The 27010-nt window shown below is 40.5% G+C and overlaps 2 protein-coding genes across 2 annotated transcripts in view; both read left to right on the top strand.

Annotated features, from left to right (window-relative positions):
- The window catches only part of LOC138198813 (voltage-dependent R-type calcium channel subunit alpha-1E), a 101394-nt gene extending 86939 nt beyond the window's left edge, over positions 1–14455 (top strand). Inside the window, exons 31-49 of the mRNA XM_069150475.1 lie at positions 222–359; positions 1002–1203; positions 1772–1936; positions 2471–2581; positions 2667–2747; positions 2869–3054; positions 3224–3315; positions 3802–3976; positions 4114–4241; positions 6904–7000; positions 8293–8398; positions 8494–8601; positions 8760–8860; positions 9558–9664; positions 9792–9978; positions 10298–10426; positions 10671–10818; positions 11242–11423; positions 11601–14455. Coding sequence (XP_069006576.1) covers positions 222–359; positions 1002–1203; positions 1772–1936; positions 2471–2581; positions 2667–2747; positions 2869–3054; positions 3224–3315; positions 3802–3976; positions 4114–4241; positions 6904–7000; positions 8293–8398; positions 8494–8601; positions 8760–8860; positions 9558–9664; positions 9792–9978; positions 10298–10426; positions 10671–10818; positions 11242–11423; positions 11601–12155 — 2998 coding nt within the window. The 3' untranslated portion in view covers positions 12156–14455. The remainder of the gene's footprint in view (positions 1–221; positions 360–1001; positions 1204–1771; positions 1937–2470; positions 2582–2666; positions 2748–2868; positions 3055–3223; positions 3316–3801; positions 3977–4113; positions 4242–6903; positions 7001–8292; positions 8399–8493; positions 8602–8759; positions 8861–9557; positions 9665–9791; positions 9979–10297; positions 10427–10670; positions 10819–11241; positions 11424–11600) is intronic.
- Positions 14456–21385: 6930 nt separating this feature from the next.
- Positions 21386–25822, top strand: LOC138198812 (collagen alpha-1(XXIII) chain-like). Its single transcript, XM_069150474.1, has 11 exons — positions 21386–21391; positions 22194–22247; positions 22979–23098; positions 23743–23781; positions 24053–24106; positions 24228–24281; positions 24910–25017; positions 25140–25185; positions 25394–25447; positions 25544–25588; positions 25783–25822. The coding sequence occupies exons 3-10, from the start codon at positions 22994–22996 to the stop codon at positions 25549–25551; spliced, it is 468 nt and encodes a 155-aa protein (XP_069006575.1). The 5' UTR covers positions 21386–21391; positions 22194–22247; positions 22979–22993; the 3' UTR covers positions 25552–25588; positions 25783–25822.
- The last annotated feature ends 1188 nt before the right edge of the window (positions 25823–27010 follow it).

Here is a 27010-nt window from a genome sequence, read left to right as displayed (position 1 = left end):
CCATTTTTTCTTTCCTAATAAATTATTATTAGTATTTACAATTTTTCCTTTTTGCTTTCATCATTTTCAAAGACAAATTATCCACATGTTCCATGACCTCCTAAAACCTAATAAACCTATCAGAAATGTGACAAACCCGTCTATTAATCATCATCATGCTTACAATTTCACACTTGTTTACTTTTCATATGGACTTTAGTTGACTTCTCCTTCCCTTTCAGGGGTTACTACATTGACTACGGGAAGGACAAGAAAGAGGTGAAGAGACGAGACTGGAAGAGACACGAGTTTCACTACGACAACGTCATCTGGGCTCTGCTCACGCTCTTCACGGTTTCCACTGGAGAGGGCTGGCCTCAGTGAGTGTGTGACTGGAACCGAGCGAAGTCTCCTGCTGGACCAGAAGATTCATCAGGAGCTTTCCTGAGTATCACTTTCCTTTCTCAGAGGGCTCATTAGTTTTTTTTTTATGAGCATTATAACCTTTTAACATCTGCCCTGATTTTTGGTAATGGTCAAATCTGACCTTTAATGAAGGAAATATAACAGTTGTGATTGATTTAACAAAGATTCTGCCATTCATTACAGCACAATAAAGTTAAACTAATATTTCACTGGCAGTGCTTGTGGGTTTGTGCTGTTCCCACCCTTGTTAATTGACTGCTGCTGGGGAAATGAATTAAAATGATTTCCTCCTCCATATAGCAAAGTCGCATTTGATCTCCACCCCAGTGAACAAATACTTCCAAACAGTTTTTACCAGAACTAAAAGTTGCTGTACCTCATGATGGATATAACAATGTTTTCCATCTTCAAAGTATAACAGTTCAAAAGGGGAAACTTTCCTGCACACAGTGTCTCAGTTTAACGTCTTTGGGGACTGATAGGAAGCAGTGTGATACATTTTCTTAATAAAGTATAAGATATATTGTCTTAATTTTCCACTTTGTTGTGCTTTTATAATGTTAGCATTCATTAGCATTGCATCTCTGGTCTGCCAGGGTCCTGCAGCACTCCGTCGATGTGACAGAGGAGGACAGAGGTCCGAGCCACGGCAACAGGATGGAAATGTCCATCTTCTACGTCATCTATTTTGTCGTCTTCCCTTTCTTCTTCGTCAACATCTTTGTGGCTCTCATCATCATCACCTTCCAGGAGCAGGGGGATAAGATGATGGAGGAGTGCAGTCTGGAGAAGAATGAGGTGAGGGAGTATTGATGACAGCACGTTATTCGTGTCTCGATCTTTTTCCTAACAGCAGCATGTCTTGTTCAGACATTAATAAAACGTGCAGGCATCAGCATAGGTGTAATTTAGTGATCTGATCAGCGGAATGGAATTTAACATGCTCATTAGGACGAGCCGGCTGGTTCTTGTTAACACAGGTCTTCTGGTCAGATGGAAAAGCCAGAAAAGTGTAATATTTATGCTTATAATGACCCATGACCTTTCCACTAGTCTTTTCTTTGTTAGAATTTTTGCAATTCCTTTTTTCACATTTAATTTAGTCACACCTTGTTTTTCCCTGTCTGTCCTTTCTATGTCTTTACTGTATGCAAAATATGGATTTACAGTCAATGAAGCCTATTTAACTGAGGTGCATTTTCCTTTTAAATCTATAAATGTTCTCATGGGAAACTTTCTTTTTCTTCTTTGAGAGTTAAAGCAAACAGAAAAAAAGCAAACACTTAAAGAAACAGGATAGTTTGATACTGCTGTTTTTCACTGTTTCCTCCTTTTGCCTTCCCTGTTTGTTCTCTCTGAATTTCAGAGGGCGTGCATAGATTTTGCCATCAGTGCCAAACCCTTGACCCGATACATGCCGCAGAACCGCCACACGTTCCAGTACCGTTTGTGGCATTTTGTTGTGTCGCCTTCTTTTGAGTACACCGTCCTGGCCATGATTGCTCTCAACACTATTGTTCTGATGATGAAGGTGAGGACGTGACAAAAGAATAAACGTATTCAACTCTGCTTTCAGATCAGAAAATGATATGAGTGATATGCGAGAGAAACTCACAACACACTGTGATGTTTGTATTTCTGCTGATGCTTTTTTCCCCTGCTTCCCTCAGCAGTATTTATTTCCTGAACCGGCCTTCTCTTGGGCTGCACCGGTGGCTCAGACAGACAGACAGACGCTGAGTGACTCAGCCGGTATTAAATATTGATCTATAATGTCCAGGCGCTGCTATTTAGCATGACCTCATTAACTGTGGCTGCCGCCCCTAGAGGAATGACTCCTTTTATAGTGCGACAGATGAGAGGTGCATAGACAGAGGCACTATTTATGGGTCTGGAGGAATCTTCCATCAACCTGTAGATCTGCAGGGTGCATGGCTGACGTTCACACTGATTTCAGAGAGCAGGCTGATGTGCAGTGAACCGGTCAGGGAATATTCCACTTTTCTATCTAACTTATGACAAAGATCACTTTGTAGTTTAACCCCTGCCTGCTCTGTATTTTCAGTATTACTCTGCCCCGCCAGCGTATGAGGCCGTACTGAAGCACCTGAACACGGCGTTCACTGTTCTCTTCTCTGTCGAGTGTGTCCTCAAGATCATGGCCTTTGGCTTTCTGGTGAGACAAAAGAGCAAAACGCAGCCTGAATGTGAATTCAAAGACTCTTAAGAAATGATTCAGAGCATCTCTCCTCTTTCAACAGAACTACTTTCGAGACACGTGGAACATTTTTGACTTTATCACCGTCTTGGGCAGCATCACTGAGATCGTGGTGGACTTGCAGGTAATAAAACCATGATTAAGTATGAACAGAATTAGGTTGACATCAGTACTTTATGAGAAGCTGACATCACTCAACACCTCCACTCACAGTTTCCCTCCCCTCTCCTGTGTCTCTCTGCCAGTTTGTTGACACGTTCAACATGAGTTTCTTGAAGCTGTTCCGAGCAGCTCGTCTGATTAAACTGCTAAGACAAGGTTACACCATCCGTATCCTTCTGTGGACCTTCGTTCAGTCCTTCAAAGCTTTGCCCTACGTCTGCCTGCTCATCGCCATGCTCTTCTTCATCTATGCCATCATTGGCATGCAGGTCAGAAGTCGCAAAGACACGTATCAGTGTTTATCAGTGCTATATTAGCTATTTTTACACAGTGTCCCTTTGTTGTCTGAGTGTATTTGTTTCATGGTGAAATACATTTCATAAAATGTTTGCCTTTTGATTTTATTTTTGCATATTTGCGTAATTCTGTGTAAATCAGGTGTTTGGGAACATTAAGCTGAACGAGGAGACTCACATTAACCAGCACAACAACTTCAAAACCTTCTCTGGTGCTCTGATGCTGCTGTTCAGGTAGGACATTTTGGCACCTGCACACTTTATCAAGGTAAGCACAGTCTTTGGAGCTTGAATTGTCAATACTTCGTCCGTTGGTTTAACATCAGTGCTTCAAAATGGTTACTTCTGTTTCTTTCACTTAAACTGCTCCTGCAGCGATCTAAAGTGCTCTTCATTTGCTCCATCTGGTTCACTGAATAACACATTTCTTCTGATAAAATTCTTATTACTGTGGATTATAGCAGTCTGAAATGCACAAATGAAATTACACATGCCTGAATAAGTTGCCAGATGTACTGTAAATGTGTGCATTAGACTGCACAGCCAGGTGTCACATTCGGCGTACCTAAAAGCTGTTTCTAAAGTGGGGGGTGCGAGTCTCGCTTGATGCTTTGATTGCACCTTCCAGATGGCAGACATTAGCTGTGAATCAACTGTGAGCTGGACAGTGTGAATCCTAACCAGCTCCTCCTCCTGGTGTTTTATAATGTGTGTATGCAGGAGTGCCACAGGGGAGTCGTGGCAGGAGATCATGTTGTCGTGTCTCGGGGGGCAGCAGTGTGAGACGGACACCTCTCTTCACCCCGCAGTACTGGCCTCTGACCAGGAGGGGGGCTGTGGCTCCGACTTTGCCTATTTCTACTTTGTCTCCTTCATCTTTTTTAGCTCCTTCTTGGTAAAATGAAGAATAAGTCCACTGGGGTTGTTGCAGCAAAAATAACACTAACTTTTGTGAAACCATATTTTCCCACTCAAGCACCGTCCACCTTTACATGTAGTTTCTACTTTTTACATGTCTTGACCTCCATGCAGATGCTGAACCTGTTTGTGGCGGTGATCATGGATAACTTTGAATATCTCACAAGAGACTCGTCCATCCTGGGTCCCCATCACCTGGACGAGTTTGTCCGAATCTGGGGGGAGTATGATCGAGCTGCCTGGTCAGTGTCTCTGAGTCTTTACTCTGCTGAATATCAACATTTCAGCTGAAAAACTCCTGTAAACACACAAAAGTTGTTGTTTTAAATGAGTGTCAAGTTGAAATAAAATAGAGACAGTCAAAACAATTTAGTTAACTCAATGCTCAGTCTGTTATAATACAGTCTGAATGTAACCTAACGAAGGAGGGAAACTATCTTGCTGCACAAGCATCAGCACTGACCTTGGCTATGTTAGCCACCCAGAGATTTTCAAAGTGATGTGATAATAGTGAACACTTTACTCTCCAAGGGCAAAGAAAACACATGAATTTCTCTCACTGACACTTGTCAGAGCATAAAGGCAGGAGGCAGAGTAGTGATGCAAATGACTGAGAGACTACAGTGTTTTGCTCACGTCAAGGGAACAGCACAGTTTTATTTGACCTTCCGTGAGCATAATGACTTCAGAATCAAAGTAAGCAGTGCATTTACTGCCCAGGAAGTTTTCACATACAAGGGATTTATGTTGGTGTGGAGCTGTAAACAGTCAGACTGAAAAGAGCAAAAAACAAGTAGCTATACAGGAGAGAAAAATACAACAAACACAAAATATTTTATAATATAATACCAAAATAAAAAAACACAAATTTCACAATAAAATACAAAATATGTATTAGTGCAGATGTATGCAGTATAAACAATGTTTAATGTAAAAGAGTAATGATACATAGTATACTAAGAATCGCATTAATGTAACACACCTTGTTTTAGATGTGATGAGCTCACAGATAAAGAGATTAGATTTCACATTTATGGCATGTGTAGAGTCTATAACTGCTGTAGAGTTTATATCAATGAGTGTCCTGAACCTTGTTGATGAGACAGTGAACAGTATCTCAGTTTAACATGGGCAGACTGTTTTCTAATTCTTCTGCTGAAGAAGGAAGTTTCTCTGCACTCACCTAAAATCTGAGTTGAACATATGAGTTGAAGCCAATCCTGGCTTAACATGCAATGTACATAAGTGTGATTTGTAAACATGAATGCTGCCCCGCACCTACAGTGAGAACGACCAGTTGTTCAACTTTTGGACATGAGATATATTTGCATATAAAGTTTGGATTTATAAATGAACGGGGAAGTGTAGATAGCATTTTGACAATTTCTATTTTTCAAAGAAAAGTTTTTTTTTTTCTCAAGTTTTTCAAACATGCCTAGAGGGATATTTAAGTTGGAAAGTAGACAGTACGACTTTAAAGTATGGTTGCTGCTACTGTATAATATAAACATCGCTGTAGGGCTCCATTGTACTCTATTAATTGTGGTTGGTATATCTGTCATAAATATGAAATCAGATAAATACTTTATTATTCTAGCTGCTGCAGTGGGTTTTGTAAATCAAGAATTAACTGTTTAAAGACCCACTGGTTGACAGTTTAAATATTCAACAACTTGGGAAATATTTGGAATGACCCTGAAAAAAACTTTGACTCGGTGGAACAAATATCGAATGTTGGATATAAAGCAGTGTGAACAGCATCTTAACCAGCTTGAACGAGGACTAACAACAGTTACAAATTCAGAGTAATGTTGTGCAAGTGAGCATCCAGCCAGCATGTTGAAATATTATATTGTACTGCAGTATTAATTCCATAATTTAAAATCGTAATCAAGAATTTTCTGTCAACATTCATGGGTAATTTTTACATGTATTCACCTCTGGTTTATTATTGTCACAAACCTGCCGGATTTCCATGTTTAACCAAGAGCACAAAGCCTCATTCATACTTTTTGTGCACTACAGTTTGAGTGTGTCATGTCAACTTAACACAACTAAAGACGTGTATGTTCTTTCTAGTGGTAGGATCCACTATAAGGAGATGTACAAAGTTGTACGCACTATCTCCCCTCCCCTGGGCTTTGGAAAGAATTGCCCCCACAGGGTGGCATGCAAGGTTTGGTTCCCCCATGTCAACCAACCTCCCCTCTGCCTCCTTTATGTGGGATCTTCCCTGACTTCCTCCTCCTCCTCCCTCCTTTCCTTCCCCACACCGACTCTCACCACTCTGCTTGACCTGTAGGGGTGTGTTACTCGGGTTAAAGAATGACAACACTTCAGTCTCGGGGTACTAAGCCACAGGACGTCCCTCATTCACCCAGATTCATGAATGAACCTGAACTTTTTAATTCAATTAAAGCACTTGTAGCTTGGTTTTGATGCAGTTGCGGAGGGATTTGAGGGAATCCTGTCTCTTTCTACCTTCTGGATCTGGTTTAAAGTAGTTAGTAATCCCCTCACACACACATACAGCGCAACACACAATGTAAGTATTTAATGTTTACACCAGATCCAGTGAGGCTGTCATTCCTTTTCTCATCTTAGGTTTTTCTCCTTCCCTAGATTTCTATGCCCCATGCTGGAAGCATAGAAAGAATACAACCTGTTTTATTTCTCCTATTTTACTCTCTCCTTGTGTGTGATGCCTGGGAATAATCCTTTCTTTTCTATCTCCTCCATCCTCTCTTTTTTACCCTTTGCCCCTTCATGTGCTCCTCCCCTCCGCTATCCTTCGGCAATCCTTCCTCCTCCAACATCATCTCTCTCCCGTCCTTCCCCTCTTCCTTTCTCTTTTTTTCCCCCCTTTTCCTCATCCTCATCTTCATGGCTACCTGGCACCCCCAGTGGTCGTATCCATTACACTGACATGTATGAGATGTTGACCAACATGTCGCCACCTCTTGGCCTGGGCAAGAAATGCCCCTCCAAGTTGGCATATAAGGTAGACCAAAACACCAGACTGTCAGGCACTGCCTTCATATTTGAATTGACAGAGATGAGCACCGTAAAGCCTCATTTTGTGTGTCATACATTGGAAAAGCCAAGCATCTTTTTGTGTTGATTCTCTGATGCAGTATTGCTTGTTGAAGCAGTTTTAAGTTTGAGTATTTGTCCACTGGCAGATGATTAGCGCTGCTAAGGATTTGCCTGTTTGCTTTGCATCTTGGCAGAGAACTAGGACGTCATTATGTTTGCTGATATCTGATGATGGGCGATTTTTACTGCAGTAGATAACGTATATTATAGAAGACGTTAACGAGAAAGTTGTTAAACATCTACATGCTAAATATTGTCATATGGAGAAACCTGCTGTCAGATGTTCTCATGTCTTTCATACTTGACTCATGTCTTTGTTTCTTACATCTACCTGTCTGCATGTGCCTCCTCATAAGTGTGTTTATATGACGCACTGTATGTACTCTACGTAATTGTGTTGTTTATATGTATGTGAGTGAGCCTGCAAGCATGCTTCATTGTAATGAAATATTTTTTATTCAATAAACAAGCATACATTGTATAGCCTCCATTTACAGAAGGACAGTTGGGGGCAAGATTAACATCAGATTATTGGTTGCCAAATTTTTTGAATAAAAAAAAGATATATATATTCTATCCTATCTTCTAATCAGTTGTCAAAACCATTTTCTATATTTCAGGAAATAATTACACGCTTGCCCTCTTAGTCCTCCTGTATCCATCAGTGGGGTTTCATTTCAAAGTAAATTTAATGATGTACTGTAACAGCTATTTGGAAACTGAGCCACAGGAAATGATGGCTTAAATGGAAATGTTCTTGTTAAGTTTGTGGTCACCCATAATTGTTTTCAAGCTTATTGCCTTGAAATCAGGATTTATTTCTGTAATTATCTTGGTGACAGATAAATGGATGAGTGGGGAAGCAAACACAGTTATAAAGTTCTAGTTTTTGGACTGAAACCTGTTTAATTTGGTTTTATGATTGAGTATGTCAGTGACCTTTGTGATCAGTGTAAAATAGTCTTTTTGTTTGACATTATTAGTTCTGTTTGCTAAATGAAATGTTATTCTTACATGGCAAGCTTTGGGGAATTGGAGTACCACTAAAACTGTATTTATGTTGAGATAACAAGAAGATTAATTAATTACATAAATTGTCTTTTATAACTGCTCTGGGTTTCCTACTATTGCAGTGTGTTGTCATTGTTGGCTGGTGTGCTGCTGATGACTGACTGATGCTTTCTCTGCTGCCATCAGAGACTAGTCCTAATGAACATGCCTGTGGACGATGACATGTCCGTCCACTTCACGTCCACCCTCATGGCCCTCATCCGCACTGCCCTTGAGATCAAGATAGCCAGAGGTGAGACATGATATCAAAACCCTACAGACGAGCAGAGTATATACTGTGATGTACAACTAAAACTACAAAAAGTTGTGTTTTTGTTTTATCTCCAGGAGGTGAAGATAGAAATCAAATGGATTTGGATCTGCAGAAAGAGATCAGTGTTATCTGGCCCCACCTCTCTCAGAAGGCTCTCGACCTGCTAGTTCCAATTCATAAAGGTGAAATCAGCCTTACATCTCTTATTTATCAGTACAATAATTCAAGTATCAGAGAAACGAAATATATATTTTATTTCTCTACCAGTAAATAAATATTCCATTAGTGGAGTGTTGAAGGTTAATATATGTGGTCTGATGGTCTTCTTTCTCCTTCACAGCCAGTGACATGACCATCGGGAAGATCTATGCCGCCATGATGATCATGGATTACTACAAGCAGAACAAAGCCAAGAAGCTTCGACAACAACTGGAGGAACAGGTACATCTCTTTCTTTTAGTTTGTAAATTCTTGTTTTTGTTTTAATTGTTGTGTTTGTGTTATGTCAATATTATGTACATAATTATATTCCCACAAACCACTTAGCATTCACTGATGTTGATTTGTTGTAATTTAATTTTTGAATGGCTTGTCATATATATTTAAACTGAACTAACTTAATCTGTATCCTCTCAAATTTGACTTGAATGATTAACCAGATGTAGGATGTCACAACTCAGATATAATAGACTCAAAAGCACAGCACACAGACAGACAGTTAAATGAAATGTGTAGTTTTCTGGGTAATAATCAATGCAAGGTACAAACAAGGAAGGACAAACCTGAGATTGTTAAAAAAAAATTTAAAAAAAAAAAAAAACAGAGGACTGGCCAGAGGTAGAAAAACAGGCTGGCAAACTAAGAAACGCTGAGAAAGCAATGGATGAGCATGAATCACAGGTATATACTGAAGGGCTAATGAGGGAAGTGGATGCAGGTCAATGAGGCAGAGAAAGATAAGAGCAGGTGCTCAAAGTGGTGGGAATGCAGGGCAGGTGTGAGTGGCAGGTCTGCGATAACATGAGGGTTATAGTGAATGAAATAGTGTGTGACATACATTGTGTAACACAGCTTGTCACTCAGCATATCTATCCCATTTTAATTTCCTGTATCTTCCTTTGTCTTCCTCTCTCCACAGAAACATGCTCCAATGTTCCAGCGTATGGACGCTTCCTCTCTTCCTCAAGAAATCCTATGCAACGCCAAATCTCTGTCATTCCTCGGGCACAGTGCTGGATCTGCTCTGTAAACATTCAACTTTTAATCTCCTCACAGTTATTTGTACTAGCTCATGGTTATTTATGATGGCAGGACCAGAAATATCTGTTGACTTTTGCAGCTGCCCTTCATGATTTGTTTTGTGTCCTCTCAGCACAAGAGGAGGTTTTGTAGCTCTCAGCCCCATCTCTCCCCAAGAGATGTTCCTGCAGCCGCTGTCTCGCTCCAGGGAGGAGAAGGAAAAGGAGGAGGAGGAGGAGGAGGACGATGAATACCGTCCACCTTACCACCCCTACCACCATCCGCATCAGCACCACCCTCACCATCATTTACCCACACTGGTAAACACTTAAGATATCTCTAAATATTTGGCAATTAACTATGTCATTGGTTCCTCTGCTCGATAAAAGTAGACGGAAGTGGATTTGTTTGTTTTTTTGGACAGATGTCAGCTGCCAATTCTACACAATCGTAGCATGACACTGTGATTTGCTGTGTTATTGCTAGTTTTCCTTCTGCAGAGATAAAAAATATCAAATAAATTACTTGCTTTTTATGAGGGTATGTCACATCACTATCATTTTTTTTTTTTATCATAGACTGGGTACGCATGAAATAAATAAGTCACACTCATCCTTTCCCTCTGTCATTTTTGTGTAGGTGCCAGACGTAGTGGAGTATAACCAAGTGATGCAGCAGGCAATGCACGACCCGACACTTCTTAAATCACCTCAGAGGACAGCATCTATCAGAGCGTCCTCCATGCCCAGACTGGCTGTTGATCCACAGGTAAAAAAGAGAAAAAAACCTCTATTCAAATCTATATCCTGTACTTAACAAATCTTGTATTAGGAGGTGCTAAAAAAAATCAATACAATTGAAATCCACACAACATACAGTAGGTATACTTGTATTTGCGTGCATATTTTAAAACAGACATTACAGCCACCAGAGAGAGAGTTTGCGTGCTGATTAGGTATTCGCTCACGGTTACTTCAGCGATGCATCTTCTGGTTGTTTTGCATGTATGTAGCCCGGGATGTCGGCAGACAGTAAGCTGATGAAGCGCTCCTTCTCCACCATCGGAGATCAGTGTGTGAACGGACTGTGGCAGGAACAGCACTCTCTGGAGAGAGTCAGTCCAGACAGCACGTACAGACCCCGACAGAGGAGCTACAGAGGTCACTTAACACATACTTACAACACTGAAACAACTCCTGTAGTCTGATTCACAATTTGTTAGATACGAAACAAGAATATTTTCAAAGAGGCAGAATGAAAAATATTCTTCTGAAACTTTTTTACCGATAGACAAAGGGGAACATATAGAGGAGGTGATCAGAGCTTCTTAATAATTTGAGATGTAGGTGACATTCAGCTCCTGCTTATTTGAATGTCAGTCACATCTGAAACTATCTGATGTTTTGTTAGACGAATTAGGAATATAACTCCTTCACTTATATCATTGTATCGGAATGTTTCATAGTGAAAAAAATACTGATTAGGGGTTTGAAATTAGCTAATCTGGTGTAGTCATTTTGTTTTTTTACATTAGGATATGCATGAGGAGATATTTTTTTGACTCACTGAAATGTGACTTTTAGGCCCCAGAATCAACCACAAAGAAACAAGTAGTCACGAGAGAGGGCGATCGAAGGAACGACGTCACCTGCTGTCCCCTGACGTATCCCGCTGCAACTCTGAGGAGAGAAGTTGGGACCCTTCATTTGAGAGGAGAAGGTCCCGCTCACCAAGTGAAGGACGCACACATACCTTACAGAAACAGGTGGGAGCCCAGCAGGGTAGATTACACTCTAATGGACCAGTTTCAGGCTTTGTGACCCAATGTTTGTATCATGATTTGAAATTAATATAGTGAACAACCTTAATAAAACCAGCAGTCCTGCAGCAGAAAGAGTACATAACAGAACTTTATTCACTATTGTGTTTGAATTTTTTTTAGGTGAACGCATCAGGCAGCCCTGCACACTCAGCCTCAGAGTCGGGGACTCCTCGTAATCGGCGTCAGTTGCCCCAGACACCTTCTCGCCCGCGGCCTTACATCTCCTACTCTCCTCTCATCTGTCAAGCCCACACCACCTCCCCTACACCAGCAGCCTCCTCTGAGGAACAGACCCAGCCTCAGGATGGCCCCAGTGGCTCCACAGAGACCTCGTGGAGGGCTGACAAGGAACTGCATTCCTTGTCTGCGGGTCAGGGGTCATCTGGAGGTCAGGTTTCAGGCCCAAGCCACCCATCTCCTCACCGCTACATATCGGAGCCCTACCTCCCTTTCCACGAGGACCTCAGTGGCGGTGAAGCCGGCGAGAAGGAGACCCTGACCTTTGAGTCTGCCATGGCCACCAGCCTGGGACGGGCCAACGCCATAAGCTCCGCCCCTCAGCTCAGACATTCCTGGCAGGTTCCTAATGGGCATTTCCGCAAGCACTTGGGCCAGGCGAGTCCGGCCGGCGCCAGCGAGCTGCTAAGTGACACAGACGAGGACGACCGCTGCTAAAAATCAGAGAGGACAATGAAGAAGATGCACGGAGCAACTGGGCACGTCAGAGCTGCTCACGTGACACCACAAGGTGGCTTTGAGAACCAGATGTTCTCAGCACCAGTAGCATTACAGGCAGGACTGTGCACCATTGCTGTTTATCTGGAGACTGGTGTCTGTCTGCACGTGACCTTGTGTGTGTTTGTCGTAGCTGGAGGGAGACCACATGTGTGGACATGAATGTGTGTTTACGTGTGTGCGCGCTCTCAATAGAGAAAATTTGCCAAATGGAGAGAACAGCAGAGCCTGACTCTGCCATAAGTAGCTCACTGCGGCAAACCCACGTGTTGCCAAGCCTTCCCACACAAGTTAGTGTTTAGATTGTTATTTGAACAAAATATGGTCAAATCCGAGGAGTCCAAATCAACCGAAGAAATGGATTTCAGTGCATTTTGTGTAAGTGAACATACAGGTAGCATGTAAACATGTAATGAGATGAATGTACTTTAATTTTATGTTGAGGTCATTTGAGAAGGTCGCTGTTTGTCTTTACTGTGGATAGTTGTAAGAGTAGAAATGAAACAGAGGTTAAATTCAGAAAAATTTTGCCAGTTTATACCTGGAAACCAGCCATCCCCAACACTTCCTGTTTACAGCAAGAGTATCCACAAGATTCACAGGCAATGAACAGTTACTAATCAATAGATAGCCAATACAGTGAATCAAGATCCAGACCTTGAAGTGAGCTGAAGTGAGCTGAAGTTCTCATGATGGGCGAGTTGTTTTTCTGCCATAATGTGAAAACAGTGATAGTGTACTTACAACTGGAGAACAGTGCAGAGTCATGTCAGCCCTGGGTGTGAAAAAGATGCTGAAGATCGTGAACAGATTACACAATTAGAGATGTTTTGTCAAAGGAAACGGGACCATTGAATTTGTAATCTGTTGTCCTCTGAAATCTTCTGAAAGGATGTTCATCGGGGACGCAGAATGAAGGCTTGTGAGAACCACAACGACTAGAAGTGACACTTAACCCTACAGATCAATCAATATAATAACAACATGTCCAAAACATCACAAAGACCAGAGCGGTACAGATCTCACACAACCCCTGAGGCCTGCATCTGCTCTGTTCATGGACGGTAAAGGCTTCAGCCAGTAGACGAACCATCTGTAGGACAGACAACCTGGGTGTTGTTGCTATGCGAAACCAAAAGGATGTTCACTCGCCTCGTTTCTGTGCTGGATGACTGCTGTCGCTGTTCTGTCAGAGAGGTGACGAAAGCCATTTTTCTTCCTGTACATAGAGCCGGGGATGTGTCCTCTTCAGGATGTTTTGCCTTCTGTTATGTGATGGCGAAAGTGGTGAGAATTTTAATGTCCTTTATACATGTGATGCAACATGGATGCTTTAACAAAAGAGGAATCACAGATGCGGTATGGTTTGTCTCTCTGTTAACTGCCACATTGTTCCCGTCACTTTTGTTTTTGTCCGTAGAAACAAGCCTCATGGTATCTTCTGTGCTTCAGAGTTATAGTAATTTCTACATGCATGATCATGGTAACAGTGATAATGAGAGATATGTGAGAGAGTTTTGTCTTAGAGCTGCCTGATTATTCTTATTTTAGTGTTTCCATGATGTCAAATGACATTCATTTTTGCCAACAAAGTAATTATAAAAGCTGGAATTGTTTCTCATTCCCGGCATTCACTATCTACATCTTTAAACATTCCCAAACTTTAGACTATTTGTTGCTCCCTCTAAATGAGATGTATATTTATATCATGTGCTGTTGTGTTGTTATGATATGTTGAGTTTAAAATGTGAACACAGGACATATCTGGACTGATGATCCACAGGTCAGAGGTCGCACTCACCTGCTGGAGCCTCAAACAGACAAGTCCTGCTCTGGAAAAGACGTATTTTAGCAGAGAAACCTCCTTCGAAGTGTGTTGACTACAAGACTTGATTTCTACACTATACAGGTTAGGTTGAGGCTTCAGCCTGTAGTATATATATAGGACCGTGCTTAACATGTACAGTGCAGCCTAGGACTTAAACCTTGATGTCGGTCTGTACAGAGCAGCCTGATCTGTGCCTGGGGAAACTTGCCCAAAGAGTTCCCTAACAAATCTGGATTTTAATAGATAGAGAAGCGTTCTGGTAAATATGTAGTATAAACTGTACAAAATAAATCAATGTTTAATTTATTGCACTGTTTATATTTTATTTTAATCATGTTGCCTGTCTTTGACTTAAACAAAAAGGAGTATTTACAAATCTGTTCAAAGGACCATTAAAAGGAGATGAATTGTCTTTTCTGCACTCGGTGAAATCACTATCAAGAATACAGTTACATTTCATTTTGCCAGAATTAAATTAGTTTGTAAATACATAAGTTAAATGACAACATCAAGGATTTTCTGTGTTTAAGGTGGACACCAATATTCTTGTGCTTACGGAAGGCATTTTCAAAATGAGCCTGTAGAAATATAAAATTGGAACGGCACATTCAGGCCTCGGGGTGAAGTAAACGGACCCTGTAAAGTCCAGTTTAGGACCTTTGTTTCATGTCTCTTTCTTTACACTCCTTGCCTCTCACTTCCCTCCTGTTTAGTGTCGAATTAAAGTTAAAATCCTACCATTCCTAGAAGACAAACTCAATGAACAAACATCAGCTGAAAGCGTGGTTAACTGTGAATAATTGTAATGCTGTACATGAGTAATACAGCAAATTTTTGCCTAGTAATGCCTTTTCTATAATCCTTGTTGCTAATCAGCACAAAACAAAAAGTATTTTATGATTTTTTTTTTAAACAGTCCTCCAGAAACTTTTGTTGGCAAGTATTTCCAAAATAAGCAGGTGTTATGGATTCAGTATGGAGCACAGACACACAGCAGGTGAGATATTTGTTGTTTGTTGTTGATAGATCAAAACGTACAGTAAGCTGTTTGTGTTTGTGAGATGGATACAAGTGAGTCCCAACCCTCTCGTCCATGTTTAACAGCAGCTGATGTGTTTTCTAGCATCAGTCCTCTCTTCAGTCTTCAGAAGAGATGATGCAGAGCTGCTCTTTTTTTTTTCTGCAGCGTCATTGTCAGTCTCATCACGGTGCTCTGCTCTCAGCGTTGTTTGCCTATGTTGAAACCAGACAGCCAATCTCACAGATGGAGCGCACCATTGCAGTGTTTTCTTGAACCTGACGAAGCGAAGGATCATGGGAAAGTCTGAGGGAAATGTGGCCATTGCTGGAGTTTTGTGGTAAGAAACCTTTAGGTGATGTAATTTCTGTATGTGGAAACTTTTGCCTATTTGTGAATTCAGTGTTACCACACTAGTCTAAAATTAGCAACATAAGAGGCAATTCTAACCACTTTTAAACCATTTAATATTTTAAAGCAATTATATTAATCAGTAGTCATTAGCACCAGGCTGAGCACTATATTTAGCTGTAAATGCTGTAGCTTTCATATTTTCAGCTTTCATGTTTAAAGTGGATGAGCACATGGGAATCATATTGTGTTGTAATTTGTCCACATGAAGCATTAAGTATCCACTGAAACCTCCACATTTATGACACACAGCTTTAATTAAAACAGTCAGCCGCAAATGGACCAGACTTCAGCTTCTCTGAATCCTAATGCTTTGTTTCAGGATTTCCACTGATCATACTTGATCTGATCAAGGCTGATTTCACTGTTCTTCATTTACTGCTAAAGTCAAGGGTCACATATTCTGACTGTATCAATCTTGTTGTAAATGGCTAATGATATTCAGATACTGTTATTAATAATCCATATTGTCTTGTGTCTGCAGAAGTGGGTTTATTGTAGCTCTTGGACATGCAGTCAGCCACTCATAATGACATGACAGAGGCTGCCCAGCATATCAGAAAGCACAAAATAAATAAAGGAAGGTTTGTTGTTTGTTTCTCATGAGGCAAAACTACACACAAATTAACACAAGATAATGTACATAGAGACTTTTGCCCCTGTAGATAAAACAGATTAATGAAAATATAATTCTTCATATTCACAGAGTTCACAAGGTCCCACCTGACTGCAGTGAACTTGTTTATCTAAGGTGGATTCTTCTTCCAAAATGGTTAGATTGAAAGGATTCAGCTCCAGGCTGAGGTGTTAAGCTTGACCTTGAATGTTTACCCACAGACAACTAATGTCGCCTGAATCTGCCAGCTTTGTGATACAGTTAGCAGTCAAATGCGAAGCAGCTCTCCATGAGGACAGTCTTTAGTTTCTCTGTGAACCATGGAACTTAACATCTGTACTGTCCTGTAAACTTGTCTCACAACTGTCCAGTGAATACATACATTCATACATGAGTGTGTGGGTCTGAGAAATACTGTATGTGTGGGAGTTTCTTATGTATGTGTAGATTTATTTGCTGGTGTTCTAACATTTATATGTCAGGTTTCCAGATGAGCCGAGTGTGCTCGGGTCAACGCAGCGTCTGGGTCAACGCTGGTTGTTTTAGGTTGTTTTAGGGCAGGAGTGGGAGGAGCTTCTACAGCTAGAGGTGGGGCCAAGACTCTTCACTGTCCTCAGTGTGAGAACAACACTGAGTGGGAATACAAAACACACACATCTTCAATACTCTCACACAAGAGACAAACATGATCATACACAAACAAATATTCATATTATTTGTGGCTTAGGTGTTTTGCAAAGCACTAAAACACATTAGTGTGAGTGTTGGTCTTAAATTAAGACAAAATGTCTGTTTTAGGTACTATCTAGGTGTATTAGTACACATAGTACTAATGAAGGTGATTAACCTGAGTTTTTCAGTGTGAAACTGTTGCGCAATAATGTTTTAGGATGTTTTTTTGCTTATTTTTTGTTGTTGCATATTAATTTAAAAATTAAAAGCAATACTTCACTTTTTGGGTTTCCAGGGATGCAACCGTTTTTCTTTATTACTATCAACATAATGTTATCAACCAATGTAGGCAAGCAGTAAGAATTACAGCAATGTTTGAAACGTTGGATGAAACATCAGAACCGAAGGTTAATCTTTATATGTCTTCGAGTTATTTTGACAAAGAATATATATAGTTTATGTAGAAAGAAAGACATTAGGCTTGGTATTAGGTAAGTTTTAGACCTATAAGTTGCTTGACCCCCAAACTCCTCACTGAAGCCTGAAATTGGCACTTTCTGGGTTGAAAGTTAAAATGTGTAAAAGTCGTTATGTCACTATTTGCATCAAGTTATTTTGATGGCACAGGTTTGTGTTTGTCGAAAATTAAACAATCCCAGGAACTATTAGTGCAGTTTCAATTGCCTTGAGTGTATAAAATCTGCACATATAAGCTTTGAGGTAGAGCAAACGTATTACGTGAACTTTATTGATACCAAAATTCCGAAATTGTTTGCTGTATAAATTTCTCCCAGCTCTGTCTGACAGGTTTCCTGCTGCTTTCCTGTGAGATGGACTGTGGCCTCTCCGTCTCCATCTTACAGTGCAAACCGGAGCTCCACCTGGACTGCTGTTTGCAGGAGAGCAGGAGATGAAGCTCGGTGCTGTAGGGTGGGGCTTTGCGTCCCAACTGCACACCCTTTACCGTAAGCCCCAGCCTCACTCGACACAACCCTCCTCAGGCAGCTGCCCCTCGCTCTTCTGATCCACATGTCAAATTCCTCACCTGGGCCACAGTCCTTACCTCCGAACCACAGACAAAAACGGAAGGGCTCAATGTGAAGTTTAATGTCAGATTAGGCAGAATGCAGTCAAATAAGATCTATGGAATCTTCAAATATAAAACAAGCCCTTTAATTGCATAAATGAAAATCTTTTATAAGAAATTCCAAATTCCACCTTAAGCACACTTAAATTTTATGTCTAAACTTAAACTTTACATCTGAGCCAATGTAAAGCTGGTATACTTGTAACCCTTCAGCTGACAAAGCTGTGATTCCGAGGACAGTAAAATCTCATCCCAAACTCACTTCTTTGGCAGTTGTGTCTGTTTGAATGAGACATCTCTCTTGCTGTAACTGCAGGTACCTGGCTCGGTCTGTTCATTTTATCATCGCTCTGGGCTGTAAAGGTGGGGTCAGCCGGGCTGGTGTTGGGCTCAGGCCTCCAAGAAAGGGGTGTGTGTTTGCCAAGTGCAGACTCTGTAGTGTGTCAGGCAGGGTGGAGCTCTGACTAACAGACACTTAACAGTTCAGACAAACGAGTCCACAGGTTACCTTTTACCAGGAGCCATGCAGGGCCCTGTTATGCTGATGCTGCTGCTCATAAACTGCGTAAGTCTGATTTTCTATATTACACTAATTGTCCCTGTGAAAATATTGTTGATAGGCTCACGTTGAACTTCTCTAACTTGCTGATAAGTTGTGGAAGAAACTGAACTGTTTCTATTTGGATTGTAGTGTCTAGATTGGAAAGTAGAGGGCTCTGAAAAGCTTCACGGATTTAATTTAGATGAACAAAGTCACTATAGATTATTCTGGATTCTTGTACTTTATGAATAGTTTCGGCATCAGATTTTGGCTGTTCTTACCACATGAAAGGATCAACCATAGTACCATAGAAAATATTATTTTCTCTGCAAAAAGATGAATTTAACCTCTGAAACTCTTCAGTTTCACCTTCATATTATTCAAATGAGGATGAAGTTAAGATCAATCGGTGCTTTATCAGTTAAAGCATGGGTGTATGTAATTACAAAGAACTGGGTAATTTTTTTCTTGCATGCTCAGTGCCGCTGCTGGCAGTCATTTGTCATACTTTCGCCTGAAAATTATTGTTTTTCTACTTTCTCTGGATGAAAAGGGCAAAAAGAAAATGGCAGTGGCATGTGTATCGATAGCACAGTCAGACTAGTAAGTTAGTAAGTGTCCTCTGATAAGATGGAAACGTTTCCATGAGTTGTGTGTTTGTGGTGTGTTCAGGAGGCCATTCGGCAGATGTTCTTTGTCTTTGGGGATCCTTCAGCAGCTGAGCAGCACTGTGGGGATCACAGCAGCACATGTTCACCTCTGTCGGACACACAGGTACAAACACACAATTGTCAGTAACCAAACTCTCTGAAGGGTTTTACATACAAGGTTTGTTTCTGATAACATTTGTCAGTTTGTTCATTTCTCCTGATATCATATATCAGCTTTACAACCAGGTGAAGTGTATCCAAAAACATAAAAGACAATCAATGATGGTTATTTAATTAAGAATAAATTGGTTATTCCTGTTGTTGTGTTCATCTAAAAGTACACACTGAGCTAATAGGATTATAGATTCAGAACTGAGTTTTTGAGTTTAAATCTTAATTTACCCAGAATTCATTTATTCATTAGATCTGACTATTAGGTAATCAAGCTTTAGTCAAAGTCTATTTTTCTCAAACTGGAAATGATCACTCACCAAACTGCATGCAAAAAAAAGCTAATGGACAGTTGAGGAGATACTGTATTTTATACCTGTGTTGGTGATTTGATTGATGTATAGGGCCTTAAATAATCAATCCTTCGCCTCACGAAATCTTCCATGCTGTTCTAAAAGCTACATATGTACTGCCTGTTTTGTGTCTTTTATTGATTTATTGATATGTGAATGTGTGGTCTTTACTTATAGTTATCCACAATAATTTCCGGGTTTCTGTGTTAGTAAAATGGCTGTGTACCTATGGAGGCAACAGAGGGAGTATTTTTGACATCTTAAGAATTTGATTTGTTTTGGACTCTAAGTGCACTTTATGCTTGTATGTGAGTCCACCAGAAGCATTTTTCTTTGGAAGTGTAATATGTCAGACTCAGATTTACAAATTGGAGGTGTTACGCTCATTTCTGTATGCACTTTGCTGTTGTTTGTGTCGCATTTTTTGTTATTACAAGATTATTGGTTTTTTTTTATTTTCTCTATGGTGTAGAATATTCTATAATCGACTGAGGAGAATGTCAGTCACACCACAGTCCAGAATTTATAGATACAACTTCAAAGAATTTCCCTCTGTTAAACTTTCCCAGCAGGTTGAGACTAATGATGAGGTGACCAGTCATCCTGAGATCAGAGTATCATCCAGAGTAGAAAATTCCCTTCAAAGCACGACTCTGCAGGCCACTGACCCCGAGCTGACACCAGGGCTGCATCCAGTGAGCAGCACTTCACATCCTGCTCCACATGTACATGATGGAAATACCAAAGCTGTATTAAAAACACCGGCTGGCGTGGATACAATAACTACAAGCTCTACAAAAAGAGAAAAGGACAAACTGAAGACTGCGAGAACTGAAGGTGATGCTGAGCCACATCCTCCCTCTCTGACTGGAAATGAGCAGCTTTCTAATTCATACTCTGATACATCAGGGACAGTGAAGGAACCATGGAGCCCAGAAGATTGTATCATAACAGTGACTCCCTCTGTCAGAATACTTAAAGCTGCTCTACTCTCAGGACAAAATCATCAAGCTCCCAATACAGCCAAGGAGGGCTCCATAATAAATGTCATGACTGCCTTGGACAGTGTTGAGACAGAACGCCCCACAGCTCCTGGTGTCTCATCAAGAAGTCATGCAGAGACAACAAGTACAGGAAGAACTTCTGTACAGTTTGTTACTACATTTCCTCTGCTCTCAGACCCCACCACAGAATCAGGGTTTGTTGCTCCTACCGTGTACCCTCCATCTGAAGAAGGAGGAATGAGGGAAGAGAGACAGGAGGCATCATCATCAGTGGTTACACCTCCAGTTTTAGAAGTCAGTAGTTCCTCCTTTAGAGTATTTAGCACAATAGAAGAAGATGCATCACCAGAACAAGCAACAACAGAGCACTTTGCTGCACCTCAGAAATATCCAGCCTCAAGCCTGAGTGATTTAACTCCCACACTGCAAAGCAGAGAAGCACTAAGTCCCACAGACATGGAGAATGAGATGGGTAATGTTTCAGCCAGGGATATAAAAGAAAAAGAGGAAATGGAGGACAAGTGGGAAAACATTGAAGAGACAATATCATATCCAGGTGGAGAGCAAGAGGGCGGGACAGAGACCGATTTAGAGGTGGGGGAGGAAGGGCGCGGACATGCAGAGATGGAAAAGGAAAGTTATGACGCTGCCATTTTTTACACTCAGCCCTCACCGGATTTGATCTCCCAGTCCAGTACTGCAGACTTTATCATCCAGTCAGGGACTGAACCTCCACAACAGACTGTTAAAGCAGCCAATCAGCCTCCTACATACACACTCAGACGTCATGAGGCAAGACTCAGACCTGGCATCAGAGGTCAAAGGGTAAGACCTTGTTTACATTTTCTAGTAACTGTGTGTGAATGAGATTGGATTTCACATTGAAGTTATTTTTGTTTTCACAATCCTCTGCACTTTAAACATAAGATTTATTCACAGAGTGGCAATGATATTATAACTGCATAAACAAATGGCACAGCACATTTTAATCATATTTGTGTGATATACTCATCTAATTTTCTGTCGTGACCTTGGATGAAATTGAGTTTGCATGGAGCTGAATGATTTTGGCGGCAACATACATCTGTGTCAATTCTAGCACCTAGAAAGTCATGGTTGTGTGTGTGTGTGTGTGTGTGTGTGTGTGTGTGTGTGTGTGTGTGTGTGTGTGTGTGTGTGTGTGTGTGTGTGTGTGTGTGTGTGTGTGTGTCTCTGTATGTATGTGTGTGTGTGTGTGTGTGTGTGTGTGTGTGTGTGTGTGGTAGTAGAGTATTAGTCTCTTCAATGAACAGCATTGTCTCCCTCCTCTGGCTAAACTGTGGTACTGTAAGTCTGAACTCACAACCAGGTTCTGGTATCTCAGACTAGAGACTATTTGCGTTGTTTTTAACTGAAAGGTCATTATTTATCTTTGTCCTTATCCATTTCCACCATGCGTTTGATTTATCAAACATACCCCAAGATATATGCACAATACTCAACTATCACTGTTTTGTGTCTGCATTATTAAACCAAAGGTTTCAAAATATTTTGACTTGTTTTTATTAATTAATCTTACATTCAAGAAAAATTATAACCATTTAATTTCCAGATGATCTAAAGATTCTACCTCACCCTCTCTCTTCAGGGTTTGCGTGGTAGACCAGGGTTACCAGGACAGCCAGGACCCAAAGGAGACAAAGTATGTGTCAAATTGAAGCTCTAAGAAATGTTTGGGTAAATATGTAATCAAATGTGCCTGTGTAATTTGAGAGTCCACTCATCAACATATACCCAACTGTGAAGCCCTATGCAGGTTCTAACCCCTTTTAGCCACTTTTAGCCTGTTGTTTTGGTTTACAGTCTCAAATTATGTAGGCTCTTGTATTTTCTCACTATAAAAGTCTGTGGTTCACATAGGCTTAGAAAGAGAGAAAGAAATCAGAGGTTGGTAAAGAAAGTTTTCATGTAACTTATATCCAATATCACTCAATGAAATAAATGTGCACCATAAAACTGGAGTTGTGAAATTATATCTTGTCTCAGTTTTCCATTTGACCAAAACCAAACAAAAAATACTGGTCCGGATTTTATGTTCTATAATCATAATGGTTTATCTGTTTGTTTTTAATATAAACTGGGCTCTTTGACAGTAATCAAGAACATATGCATTCCCTAATTAAAGTTCATGTACAGTAACTCCCAGTTCCATCTTAAGTAGTTTAAGCAAAAGTGAGTAAATTTACACAGAAGTTTCTATGTAGTTCATATTAGAGGACTTTGGTTTTATTTCCTAACTCCTTATAGCAGTCAAAATGTCTTAATGCATCTTTGATTTATTTTAACTACTAATCTAATCCAAAAGACAACAATGTAATATAAAGTCAACCTGCTTTTCACATCATAGAGCCTTATTGTTTTCTACCTTCTAAGGGCTATCAAGGCATTATGGGCAGGACCGGGCAGACAGGATACAGAGGCCCTATTGGTCCTCCTGGGATGCCTGCCATTGTTGTGTTCAAAATGTCTGAGGAAGAGTGGGAGGCTTTCAAGGTAAACTGCTGCTGTGGATCTGCTCCAATAACCAAACACCCTATGTACATTGAACTGAATGTAACTCAGTTCTTTGATTTGCGAATGTTCTTATGGTTTTCAAATGATGTTGTTTTTTTGTTTGAGTGTCAGAGATAGGATTATTACAGGTGCTCAATGTATCTGTGGCTGACTATTGGCCAACAAGTAAGGAAATTCAATATTTATTGTTGTTTTAGGGATGCCACTTGATTGATTTTTGCCTGTCTTTCACTCTCTGTATTGCTGCTGTTTACATGAGTGCACCCGCTCACACACACACCCACACACAAACACACACACACACACACACACACACACACACACACACACACACACACACACACACACACACACAGACACACACACACACACACACACACACACACGCTCACACACACTACATCCAACCCTAAGAAGTCACATGACCACCCATATCATACAATTACTAGCCTATATGTTCACGTGTATTTCACACGCTGACAACAGTCACCTCTATAACTGAGGGTTACCACAGTATTGTTGCAAACCTGACAAGGTGACATGTCTTGTAGCCTCTAGTAGTTAAATTTTGCAAAGTTAATAATATAGTGTAAATTAATATACTCTCCATGGTTTCCTTTCAGAAAAAGAAAATTTACAAAAAGCTGGTGTCTTCCTGGCCGGTAGGTATTTGTTTAAATCCCCTTTTCTCAAAAATGTTTCCTAAGATTTTATTTTTGTGATACGTTTTTTGTTATCACAGCACAAATCAAACCCTGCAGCGCTGCTGAACTTCAGTTACAGAAACAGCTTACCGTATTATTACTTTATCTACTTAAAGACAGTTAATGCATACATTTGATCTTGAAACATTCTGTATATATTTGCAAATGTAGACTATAAAGACATGGTGGGCCTGAGCCATAACACATTGTGTTTTTCATATATCCTCAGAAACTTAAGGGGCCTCCGGGGCCTCCTGGACCTCCTGGAGATGATGGACCAATTGTAAGTGAAGGCTTTATACATAACTTGAAAAGGAATTTAACAATCTAAATGTAATAGTTTACATACTATAACAATACCAAACATATTGTATATGGACTCCGGTCACAACTTTCGTGTCCAGGGGCCACCTGGAATTACCGGAAAGCAAGGACCAAAAGGAGTTCAAGGGAAAATTGTAGGTATCTTTTCTTTATTTGCATCTTATCAGAGTCTTTAATGGGGAGTTGCTTGTTACCACTTTAATAAGACATCTAACACATTTATTAATGCCATGCTAAGTTTCACTCACAGTAAATTATCGCTGTGTCTGCTCTTCTTGTCCCTAAAACTCCACGTTGAACTCATAACTATGGTTTTGAATAATTATGTATTCAGTTGACTGACATACTGTATGTAGCACTCCATGGTGTGATAGAGATACTAGAAAAAGAAAAAGGATCTGCTGACTAAGCCAACATCAGCAGTAGGTTGCTACAGTGTTGCTAGGCAGTTGCTAGTGTCTTTGGTAGTGGTTAGTGTGAGGTCAGTTATTAGGTTGTGTTATGGTGGTTCCCTAAAATGGATTGAGTCATTTCTATGATAACTTTGGGTGGTTGATAATGTGTTTCAGTGGTTGCTGGGAGTTCACGTATGTTGCCATGGTATTATTAAGTGGTTGCTCAGGACAACTGCTGGATTCTTACCTGGTTATATCACGTAATAATTATGGGGATTGTGGGCAGTAAATTTCTGTGGTTCTATTATGTGACTTCTTGTGAAAGAAGATAAGCAGCATAAGCGTAACATATTCTGTCATGCTCCAGGGCAGTCCTGGACCACAAGGTACGCCGGGTCCCCAGGGCCGACCTGGAGGAGATGGGACCCCAGGAAAGAATGCTGACCCAGGCCATCCAGGCTTACCTGGAGAACAGGTAAATCTGCTGACTGGGATGAAAAAGTGTACAGTTTCATAGTTTCAAACTGTTATGCAGTTTCCACATCTAAATTCAGTCAGTTGTAGTGTTACTAATTCACATCCTCCTTGTCTTTACAGGGTCCCAAGGGCTACAGAGGAGAGAAGGGCAGCAAAGGGGAGCTGGGTGAGTGGGTAAGAGTGGCCTGGACTTCTAATATTATAGGGATTAAAACTGTGGAGGCCTTCGTGTATATATTCATCTAGTATATATTTATCTTTCTGTCTCAATGTAGGTGCACATTTTCAAGTGTCAAATTGTTGGCACTTGGTGTAAGGAAGTGTTTTGAATCTACAAAAACCTTTCATAAAGTGGTCTTTTTCTCTGCCTTTAGGGTTATCAGGGAGAGGCAGGACAACAGGGAAACAAAGGACTAAAAGGACACAAGGTCAGGTCAAGCATCCACCACACACACAACCGTTTTAGTTGTTTTCAAGGAGGGTTGTTTTATGTGATTCCTGTTTGTCTGTCTTACTCTAAACAGGGAAATAAAGGAGTCCGAGCCCTCGTTGGGGTCCCTGGTTACATAGTAAGTACAGATGACTTCACTATTAAATGAGAGCCCCTGTCATGGCTCCTTCAACGTGATGTCATTATAACATGCATTTTCAACAAGACCTTTTTACTCTGTTAAAAGCAATCTTTTTTTTAAATTTACTGATGTTTGTTAGTAATGACTGGAATGAGGCACATTACAACATCTAAACAGTCCAATGTTTACAGGGCGTGCCCGGAGCAAGGGGTACTGCTGGTTTCCCAGGACCATCAGGACCACTAGTCAGTATCACAGAGCTCACTAACTCACACTTACACATAGCTGCTTTTCATATAAATAACAATACCTATGTAAATATTCCACAGCCATTGTTGCTTTTTATTGTTTTCAGGGAGACATTGGAGCTCCAGGCTTTAGTGGTCCCCAAGGCCCCCATGTGAGTGATGTGAAGCAATATACTACTACAAAAATATCACACCAATATTTACTTTGGACTAAATAATGAGATACCATCAGTGTAAGAAGAGAATCTATCAATTTCTTTACTTAGGGCAAAATGGGTCCCAGAGGACTACAAGGTGTCTTAGGAGTTAAAGGGCCTCCAGTAAGTGAACATGTAGTTCAGCAAAGTGGCAATAAAAATTGAGAATAAAACACTATTTATTGAAGAACTGTTTGTGCTGTCAGGGTCATCAAGGTGAACTGGGAATCAGAGGAGCAGCTGGACCAAAGGTAACGAAACACTTACAGATGTACTCTTTCTAATAGAGATTCGATGATGATATGCTTATGACTTCATAAATGTCCACCATGTACATGTATTACTTCAGGGAGAGCCTGGTCCAGATGGAGTAGTTGGGTCTCCTGGTGTGCGTGGCCCTCAGGTATTAAAAAAAAAAAAAAGTGTAGAATCCAGAAACAAAAGTTATGTGTTTTTGGAAGTTGGTTTGCATTTACAGTATTTGGGATTTGCATATGATGGCATGGTCACATTATATATAAACAAGAGACACAATGATACAAATTTATGATGATGATGATGATGATGATGATAAGAAGAATATTATTATTAGTAGTAGTATTTGGAGGGCGATAGTGAATTGCTAAACCTTTCATGGAATTTTTCATTTTCAAAAAGTAAGCTATAAACATGATGGCTATCTCTTTGTGAAAAGTTTTCATTATGCAACGTATATATATTGAGCAGTTTTATCACATGATGACAACAACAACTCCTGTATGAACCCCTTATAGGGAAACCCAGGGCCAAGGGGACCTCCAGGTCCTAAAGGTGACCTTGTGAGTATACTTAAAAGAATATGTGAAAAGAACATTTTAAATACTGCATTGAACTGGACTTATCAGTTATAGGTCACTGCCATTTGTTTTTTGCATGTTTCTCCAGGGGGATGCAGGAGATGAAGGTGAAATAGGGGAGCCTGGACCACTTGGACT

The sequence above is a fragment of the Embiotoca jacksoni genome, unplaced genomic scaffold, assembly GCF_022577435.1.
Source record: "Embiotoca jacksoni isolate LCO1_2020_lvr unplaced genomic scaffold, fEmbJac1.0.p SCAF_16, whole genome shotgun sequence".
In the NCBI taxonomy this organism is placed as follows: Eukaryota; Metazoa; Chordata; class Actinopteri; family Embiotocidae; genus Embiotoca; species Embiotoca jacksoni.
Note: the sequence above shows the minus strand (reverse complement) of the source record. Positions and strands in the feature narration are given on the sequence as shown.